The sequence below is a fragment of the Pteropus medius genome, unplaced genomic scaffold, assembly GCF_902729225.1.
Source record: "Pteropus medius unplaced genomic scaffold, Ma_sr-lr_union100, whole genome shotgun sequence".
Lineage (NCBI taxonomy): Eukaryota > Metazoa > Chordata > Mammalia > Chiroptera > Pteropodidae > Pteropus > Pteropus medius.
The window spans coordinates 19,631,513-19,641,957 of NW_024354502.1; the positions used below are offsets into that span (position 1 = coordinate 19,631,513).

Below are 10,445 nucleotides of genomic sequence, written 5' to 3' on the forward strand. Positions count from 1 at the left end.
GGATGGGGAGCACAGCATAGGGAATGCAGTTAGCATTATTAATACGTTGGCTAGGTGGAGGGAACAATTGGGATCATTTTATGATCTGCATAGATGTCTAACCAATGCACTGTATACATGAAACTAATTGCAATAAATAATAACACCCATTATATAATAAGAGTAATGCATAAAGTGATAACACACTGGCTTTTGGAAACTTCAGAAATGATCAACATCAGTGTTATCTTAAGTGCATGCTGAAAGTAAAGATCTGGAAGTAACACCTGAGACACCAAATTTGATGCCCTTGGGGGATGTGGTTGGCTCCCTGACTATTCGAGTAAAGAACTGCAGACATTTTATGCCTAAGATCAGTTTGCAGCATTACAATAATTTTTTCATTCACATATCTATAAACAACATTGTACAAAAATTTGTAGCTTGCTACCTCAAAACAAACTATGTAGCTATAATGAAAAGAATGCTATAATTAAGTTCGATGAAGTATTTTTCTATAATACAGGTTCCCAGACATCAAGATAATGAGCAGAATAATATTTATTTGGAACTAATGCACAATGGCAATAAAGAGAAATATCTTCTCTTGGTTGGGAGTGTTCAGGTGTACCTTTATGAAGTAATTCAAGAGGCCGCACCCTCCACCCCCTTTATTCCTTTCCAGCAGCCATGATTGCCAGTAACTCAGAGGAAGAGAACTGATTAGTGAACAAATATGGACAATCCGAAGGATTTTCAGGAATATTTAGGATGTAAAGCAAGGAAGCCCTCAAAGACTTATGGAATTATGTCGAAAGACACAGAAACCAGGTTGCAGGGGCTCCTACTGGCTAATTTCAGTTCCAAATAAGGAAAAATCTATGGATCTTGACGATTTCAAAAAAGTAAAAATAAAAGAGCATGAGAAGAAAAAGGGAAGTTTTTAAATTTTTAAATAGGATGACAGGTCATAAATATACAAGGAATGATGGAATTACAAATTCACTGTGTTTGTAACTCAAAACTAATACAGTATCACAACCAAGATACAGAACATTTCTATCTGCAAGGGACCCTCATGTTGCCCTTTTATAGCTGTACCCACTTCTCTCCCACCCGCCAACCCTCCTTAAACCTTGGCAACCATTAATCTGTTCTTCATTTCTGCAGTTTTCTCAGTTCAGAGATGTTATATAATTGGAATCATATAGTATGTAACCTTTTAGGATTCGTTTTTTTCATTCAGCGTAATTCTCTGGAGACTCATCCAGGTTGTTGGATGTATTCATAGTTTATTCTTTTTTTGTTATTGAGTAGTGGTCCCTGGTGAATGTATCACAGTTTGCTTAACCATTTGCTCACTTGAGGACATCTGACTCATTTCCAGGTTTTGGTTGTTATGAGTAAAGTTGCTATAAACATTCACATACAACTAAGAAAAACGTATCTGAACTTGAATGTCCTTTGGACTGGATTGAATAAGATAGCTGATGCTGGCACAAGTCAATGACTATCTCAAAATGCTACTGCAACTCTGCCTGAAGCATAGTTACAACCCTGCTCCCCCTTCCTTCTGCCCCCCCAGTTACAGTGGCTGACAGGTGGGACCACCATGTGATAGTTTTAATTTATTGAAATCAGTGATAATGTGAACAGTTGGCATGCGGAGAAGCAGTTCAGAGGTAGCAGTGTTTAGTATGGTATAAGAATTGTGTAAAAGGACAACGTGTGAAAGTCAAGGACTGACGGCCTGCACTCAGGAGGGTGCGTGATGAGACAGTGGAAAGACATGTTCTGTGGTTGCAGATGGGGTCTGTCTCCTATAGAGCCATCTGTCTAGTAACATACAGCCCCCCACCACCCCCCAAAAAAGTGCAACTTTATTTCTTCTTGAGTTTTAGGCTTTAAGATTTAGAGGATTTGCTTTGGGAGGAATTTAATAAATATTCCTAGAGTATTTTTCTGCAATAAAATATCTGGATATAGGTTTTTAATGTACTTCATTTGCATTTTGACAATGCCTGCCTTTCTGACATGGAAAGAGGTGAGCTTTAAGACATTTTCTGTGGGAGTCTGATTTAGTGTAGGTGACCTTTACTGACTGTTGGCTGTTGTTTTTTTTTGTATGAATTACTAAGCTCTTTACTCCAAAATAAAATTACATGGGTATGTCAAAGTTTTATTCTGGATAGATATCTGAAGGTTGGAGTGAGGTCACTTTAAAGGCAGTTTACTTATATGATTATTGGGTAAACACTGAGTTACTAAATGTTTTCTGTATGTCATCTGGTCTGCTTTTAAGAGTTCTATGGCCAACTATTTTAAATTTAAATAGTCACACTTTTCTTGCTTATTCTAAACTTTAATTTGAGATGGAAGACCTGAGGAGTTAGTTTTGTTGAGATTAAGATCAGGAACCTTTTCTGCCTTTAAATGGATTGTGTCTCATAGTATCATTGTACGCATTTTTACTGTTGGAACTGTATCTAAGATATGGAAGAGCGAGGACAGACTTGAGAAGTTTTAGCCTGTGTTTGCTTGGAATCTGTAAAGCCAGTTCAGACAGAAACACAGATGACTAGAATGTAAAGCAGACAGTGAAGGTCCTGTATGAGGCAGAAGCTGGAGGCTTCTGAAGGGAGGAAGTGAGGACTTCCGGGAGGGTTCATGGCGGAGATTGTACTTGAGCTGGGCCAGAAGACTGGAGGAAGTATTCTGGTGGCAGATTATACCGCTTGCCACCATTAAGGTGATTGCAGATACACGTGAAACATGAGTGGTGTATGTACTTTGTCTTACAATTCCGGACATGAAAGCCATCATCTTGTAGAATGTGGGATGTTAGGAATATTTTTCTTTCCTGGAGAAATGAAGCCTTTTAGGGATCTAAATATACCGACATTTTTTAGTTTTAGAAGTCCAGCTAGAAATGCATCAGGTTTCATTCAGTTCAGGGGCAGGTGTGTGTGTCAGCATGCAGGTGTGTTAGATGGCAGGGAAGGAGTAGGCAGAGAATTAATTATAAAATTGAAGAAACTGCACTAAGTGCTGTTGCCAGTTGAGTAGTGGTAGTGAGATGAATTATCTTTAAAATGATAATGTTATATATCGAGAAAATGAGACTGAAGTTATAGGAGATTTTAAGGGCAGCAATGAAATATGTTAATTTCTAGGAAGTACTGTTATACTTTGATTTCTTGTCTGTCTACTGACAGCAGTTTGCTGTTACTTTACCTTGGTGCTTTTTAAAAAAATTCCAGCCTCCAGATCTGTAAAATGTCTATAAATTTAAAGAAATAAAGTAGGTTATTGAATCGGAATATAGAATAAATCTTTGGTGTAGGAGTACTAAGGATTGTCAGAAGCTTATTGCTAACCTATCCATTGTTACAGCCACTTCACAAAAGGCTTTTCTTTTTTTTCCTAGATGAGATTAAATACTGAGTTATGAGGTTATTTTGTAGTTATATTCTACTCTTAAAATTGTTTTCCATCACAACCACATGTCAAAATTTATTCCGAAGTGGAATTTGGTGAGCTATAGGGTGGTTTTCCTTTTATTTTAAAAATAGGGAAAACTTGTTAATGTTGCTGTGAGAGGAAGTGTAGTTAGTAACTGTAAGCATTATAAACTTTTAGAGAAAAACTCTTTAAAGTAGACAGGCCTAATAATTACATAGAAACATTTAGTAATTTATCAAATTTAAATGAATGTGATTGTTGACCTGCAGTGATTCTGTGATTTGCATGTCTGCTGAAGAAATGCAAAAGGAAACTAAATGCTTATTTTATAGTTTCTTTCTTTTTTTTTGCTTGAACGTTTCTTTGTCATATTATTATCTGGGATCCATGTAAACGAACGTGTAAGTGGCCAATTTAGTCGTGATAACTGCCTTCAGATTTGGTACAATGACACATTTTATATAAACTTGGGATTGAATTTAAGAAAAAAAAATTTGATATCCATGTAAAATCAATTTGTATGTGAAAGTTTCAGATGAGTAAGATGAAATTGAGTATGACAGGAAGTGCTGTTACCACAAAAAACATTGCGCGTATGTATATTTCCTCTACTGAGACATTGCTTTTCATGTATTTATAAGAATTTTAGGACTGAAAGAACCAGAGATGACTATTCGTCTTCACATAAGTGAGAACTTGAGACCTAATGGGTTTAAATGAGCCCAGTTAGTAGTAGGTGAGCTAGAAATAATCCCAGATTACTTGCTATCCTGTGGGTATCGTTTCCAATACAGATGTGTGTTACTTTTCAGATGTGGTTAGGAGTCCACCATGATTTATAAGATTGGAAAATTTCATTGATGGCAGTAATGTTTCCTCTATGTCCGTAGTATCTTGAAATTCTGAGCTCCTGTTATTAAATATTTTCTATCATTTTCATGTCCCCAATGCCTATTTTAGTTTTATAAATGTCGTCTACCTGGAATGACATTTGGAACCATAAAAAGAGCATTTAATTCTTAATCTCAGTTATTGTCCAGCTTTGAAAAGGCTCTGGCAAATTTTGTCTCCCCTCCCACATATTGTATACTTTGTGAAGACTCTAGGGACAATGGTGAGCTAAGAAAAAAGGAGTGGAAACGAGCGGGTTTAGTTTAAGCTAGTAATAAATACCTTTGAAAAGTGTCACTACTATGGTTTTTGAGAAGTAAAACCTTTCTTAGCTGTTTTTCATATTCGGGCTCTAGTTGGGTGAAAAGTTTTGTAAATTACTTACAGTAAATGTGGGCGGAGGCGGTTGAGAGACCCTGCCTCCACTCTCGGTCTCATGGAGACTGTTGTTGCCCAGAATGGAGCCTTCCTGTTTACTTTCTCCCCATGTTTTAGTCAGCCTTCTCTCAGAGCTCATAAGGGTTCCAGTGCATTACTCTTATGGTATTTTGTCTTGGGACACAAAAGTGTGCCTTCTAAATGAGGAAACTAGGGTTTGGTGAAAAAGCTTGGTGGTCTCTAGTACCTATGAAAACACATTTTTGTTAAAGAAAATAGTTGTAGCACTATACTACAAAAAGGAAATGTTTTCTTGGAAGCCAAGTCACACATGATCAGATACTATTTCTTTGGGAGTGAGAATGAAGTCACCATCTCTACTTTTTGGAAAAGAAATTATACCATTTAAAAATTATTCTTAGGAATACGATTTGGTGTTGGATAGTTACTGTATGTATTTTATGTTTGAAAGATGCTCTTCAGCATTGGACACAGGATAGAACTACCGGGGTAAAGTAAAATTGAGGGACAGCTGGCTCCTACTAGAATCTCTTATTGAAATAATTAGATTATTTGCCCATTATATGATTTGTGGCAGCTCTTTAATCCTAAACTGGCTTTTAAGGTGCGATTTGTAATTGAGGATGTATTCTACTTTTCAATTTAGTACAAATGATTAAAATTTGATTTATGTATTTTTGTCACATTTTAGAGAGCAAAACTCATGGAATTTCCTATTTACTGTCCCCACCCCCCATTGCATTCTAAAATTCTGTTTATTTTTAAGAGAATTATTTCTGAAAATGTTTGGAAAGACCAGGCAGCTCTTAACATCTCTACATTTTATTACATCCTTATATTATAAGTTGACTTCTTTAGGTTGACAGGTGTTTAAAAGGTATCAGCAATATTTTATATTAATTCAAGGCTGTTTCTTTGAGAAAAACAGCAAAATCGTAATAGATACTATGAGTTGATATATTTTTTTAATGCAGTCCTTTAAGATTTTTCTAAGAATATTCAGTACTCTTAAATATAGGAGGTATTATACTTGTTTTATAGATATGGACATTCAGGTTTTAATTAGTACAATTTTGTGTCATAAGGCCCTTCAGGAACTTGAGACTATGCCTTAAAGCTTTTGGACTTTTTCTGCCCCATTATAGTAAATCTTAATAGATTTGTGCTTCTCACATATTTCATTATATACATGTACATTCAACAGTCTCTTTTGACATGTTTAGCACAGTGTTTAAAAACTGGCTTTCATTTGGGCATTGGTTCTAGTATCCCGCTCTGCTGCCACTTACTGTTATATCAACTCTAGAAGCCTCAGTTTCCTCATCTATAAAATGGAATTAATGTTGTTATCATTGACTTTGCTAATGAGGTGGTGAGAGAAGGGAATAGTAGAGTTGACTTGTGATTTTTGGGGGGACAAAAATCAAAGACAATATAAAAAACATTCTTGCCATAGCAGATTTACTAAAATAATGGTACAAGTACCTGTCAGAACTATTTTGTTTACAAAGGATCTGTACATGTTGTTTAGTCATGTTTTGTTTTGTGTTTAAAGGTTACGGGAAGTTTCAGAGAAATTGAACAAATATAATTTAAACAGGTAAGAGTTGTAAGATATTTTCTGAAAAGTAAAATTTTCTGAAAAGCATGATTTTTCTTTGTTAGAGAAAAACCTCATATTTAGGGAACAGCTATTAGGAATACTTCACTATCAACTTTTTATGAGTTGGGTTCACTTGAATTATAGCTTCTGTTCATACTGGTCTTTTAAAAATGTGGCCTACCATGGAGCTCTAATGGGGATATCATAAATTACTGTTTTTCAATTATTGCTTTATAATATGTAAATATTAGTTTTTTAAAACAGGGTTTGCCAGCTATCTTTTTTGTTGTTGTTGTTAATTGGATGATATATTTACCATTTAAAAAGTAATTTTACTTACCTTTTTTTTATTCACCAGCCACCCCCCTTTGAATGTATTGGAACAGGCTACTATTAAACAGTGTGTGGTGGGACCAAATCATGCTGCCTTTCTTCTTGAGGTAAATTGTTTACTATAAGGTAGAGAAATGAGTATAAATAATTAAAATACAACTGTGCATCATCAGGTTTCTTTCTTTTTAGCCATGGAAAATAGCAATTTCTTGTAAGAGTTATTTCAGAGATCACTCAGTACCATTTCCTTATTGTGTAAATTTCTCTGGCTCAGAGAAAGCTTAAATAATTTGCTAGAGCTTGAAACTAATTAGTAACAGAATAGAGAAGTTTTTGATATACAGTCATTTTCTTATTTTGAATTCTGTTAGATTGAAATATTTTAAATTATTTTTATTGACTTCTTGATAATGTATGTAAGACATATTTCCCCAACTCAGGCATGAGCCCCTTTTGGAAGGGAGCTTATTTGTTGTCTTCTGACTTGACAGTGATAGCTATATATCTGTTGAATAAACCCCAAAATTTATTTATTTATTTATTTATTTGTTTGTTTATTTATTTATTTATTGAATAAATTCAAATTTTAATACATATTTTTACTTAGGAAATTTCTTCTATTTTTTTTTGCTTTTAGGATGGTAGAGTTTGCAGGATTGGTTTTTCAGTACAGCCAGACAGATTGGAATTGGGTAAACCTGATAATAACGATGGGTAAGACATTATGTCCTTTCTATTTAATATTTAGCTCTTAATAGGTATTATTTTAAACCTGTGTTTTGATTTTGGTAACCCTCAAGTTAAAAAAAAAAAGCATTGCAGGAAATGAGACACTTAAAATAGAGTAAAATGGTTACTTTGTAGTTTAATTTTAATTTTTATGTGAGCACTATTATTTATAGCTAAAAGTATTAGTGTTAAAAGTAGCAGAGGAGTTGATGATCACTTAACAGAAATAGGTTACCAGAATCAAACATATTTGGTAGGTCTCAATTCAGATATGCTCTTTGATCGAAATAACTTGTTTGTATCACTTTTTTTTCCGCTTTTTAATATTTCCAAATCAAGTAACTCAAATTTGAAAATGACAAGGTCTTTAAATTTTTGGTCTTTATAAATGATGACATGAAAAAAGATTGCTAGATAATGTGTGATGAGTTTCAATTGACAGCTTCTAAGGGAAGCATGATTTTTAAAAAATATCTGAAGAACAATTCATCTGTAGTTAATCCTCCAAAATAGTTTGAACCAGCAAAGGACCACAGGTTGTTAGGAGGCAGCAAGTTGTTAGGTTTGCAATTTGATGTGAAATATACATTGTAGTAGAATTAATCAGAGAATACTTAGGCTGGTATTTTACCAGAGTAGCGAGGCCTGGAAATCCGGGCTCCTTCCTAGGCAGTTTGGGACTGTTCTGTATTGTTCTGCCTCTTGTTTTTTCCCAGGTCAAAGTTGAACAGCAACTCGGGAGCAGGGAGGACATCGAGGCCTGGTAGAACAAGCGACTCCCCCTGGTTTCTCTCAGGTTCTGAGACTCTGGGCAGGCTGGCAGGCAACACCCTGGGGTGAGTTATGGCCAGATGATGGCATCCGTTGGCCTGGGCCATTGCACTGGGAGTGCTCTCACTGTGAGTGCTCGTCTTCAGTGTTGTCTAGTGATGGAATGAGGAAAGTCCTGAGCTCTGGGCAGGAACTCATGTTGCTCACGGTGAGCCACCACGATGAAAATGACCCACACAGGCTAATTACAATTAACCCAGGTTCCTGACCTTTTAAAAGTATATAATGTTCACATGAGTTTATAATGTTATTTATCACGTCATTTATGTCATTTAAAAATTTCAATGATATCATCTTTGGTTTTGTGACTCATTCTTGGGTAAATAAAAAAGCTAACCTTTTTTTTTTTTGGTATCCAAATTTGATAGTTCTTTCTGAATTAATGAGGTTTTAAATTCATGTAAACTAAACCTTAACAGCCTTTAATAAAATTATTTTTGCCTTTTTTAAGAATGGAGGTATAGTTGGACAGGTAGCTTCAGGTGTGTGACATAACGATTTGATATTTGTACAGACATACTTTGGAGATATTGAGGGTTCATTCCACACCCCAATAAAGCGAGTATCGCAAAAAAGCGAGTCACATGAAATATTTGGTTTCTCAGTGCATGTAAAAGTTATGTTTAGACTATAGTGTAGTTTGTTAAATATGCAATAGCATTTTATCTAAAACAAACCAACAAACAAAAACAATGTACCTTAATTAAAAATACTCTATTGCTGAAAAATGTTAACCATCATCTGAACCTTCAGTGAGTCATAATCTTTTGTTGGTAGAGGGTCTTGCTTGATTGTCGATGGCTGCTGATTGATCAGGGTAATGAAGTTTGACATGTCGATTGACGCTTTCCTTTCACCAGTGATTTTTCTGCAGCATGCAGTGGTGTTTGATAGCATTTGTCTACAGTAGAACTTTTTTCAAAATTGGAGTCAGTCCTCTCAAACCCTTCCACTGCTTTATCAACTAAGTTTATGTAAAATTCTCAATCTTTTGTTGTCATTTCAGTTATCTTCACAATATCTTTAGGCTCCACTTCTATTTCTAGTTCTTTTGCTGTTTCCACCATATCTGTATTTAACTTCCTGCAGTGAAGTCGTGAACTCCTCCTCAGTGTCATCTATGAGGATTGGAATCAGCTAATTCCAGATTCTTGTTAATGTTGATATTTCAACCTCTTCTCATGAATCACAGTTGTTCTTAATAGCATTTCGAATGGTGAATTCTTTCCAGAAGGTTCTTAATTTACTTCGCCCAGATCCATCCGAGGAATCACTGTTTGTGGCAACTATTGCCTTATAAAATGTCTTTCTTAGATAATAAAACCTGACAATCAAAATTGCTCATTGATCCATTGGCTACAGAATAGATGTGTTAGCATGCATGAAAACAGCATGGATTTTGTTACACATCTTCATCAGAGTTCTTGGGTGACCAGGTCCATTGTCAGTGAGCAGTAATATTTTGAATATTATCTTTTTTTTCTGAACAGTAGGTCTCAACAATAGGCTTATATTCAGTAAACCATGTTGTAAACAAATGTCCAGGTTTTGTTGTTCCATTTTTTAGAGTACAGGTAGAGTAGATTTAGCCTAGTTCTCAATGGTTCTAGCTTTTCGGAATGGTAAATGAGCACTGGCTTCAACTTAAAGTCACCAGCTGCATTAGCCTCTAACAAGAGAATTAGCTTGTCCTTTGAAGCTTTGAAGCCAGTCACTGACTTCTCTCTAGTTTTGAAAATCCTAGATGGCATCTTCTTCCAATATAAGGAAGGCTCTTTTGTCTACATTAAAAATCTGTTGTTTAGTATATCCACTTTCATTATCTTAGCTAGGACTTCTGGATAACTTGCAGTAGCTTCTACATCAGCATTTGCTGCTGTACCTTTCATTTTTCTGTTATGGAGGCAGTTTCTTTCCTTAAATCTCATGAACCAACATCTGTTAGCTTCACACTTTGCTTCTGCAGCTTTCTTACCTTTCTCAGCCTTCATAGAATTGAAGAGAGTTGGCTTTGCTCTGGATTAGGCTTTGGCTTAAGGGAATATTGTGGATGGTTTGATCTTCTATCCAGACCACTAAAACTTTCTCCATATCAGCAATAAGGCTATTTGCTTTCTTATCATTAGTGTGGTCACTGTAGTAGCACTTTTAATTTCCTTCAAGAACCTTTCCGAGGCCTAGCTTTCTGCCTGTCTTGGCTTTCAGCATGCGTTCTTCA

At 35.4% G+C, this 10,445-nt stretch overlaps 1 protein-coding gene across 9 annotated transcripts in view; it reads left to right on the forward strand.

The window, feature by feature from the left end:
* UBR5 (ubiquitin protein ligase E3 component n-recognin 5) overlaps positions 1–10,445 on the forward strand; it is a 136,364-nt gene that overhangs the window by 32,741 nt on the left and 93,178 nt on the right. For all 9 annotated transcript variants that reach the window (XM_039853684.1, XM_039853677.1, XM_039853681.1 and 6 more), the window contains exons 2-5: positions 6,287–6,331; positions 6,693–6,774; positions 7,305–7,381; positions 8,113–8,232. In XM_039853684.1, the coding sequence (XP_039709618.1) occupies positions 6,287–6,331; positions 6,693–6,774; positions 7,305–7,381; positions 8,113–8,232 (324 nt within the window). The remainder of the gene's footprint in view (positions 1–6,286; positions 6,332–6,692; positions 6,775–7,304; positions 7,382–8,112; positions 8,233–10,445) is intronic.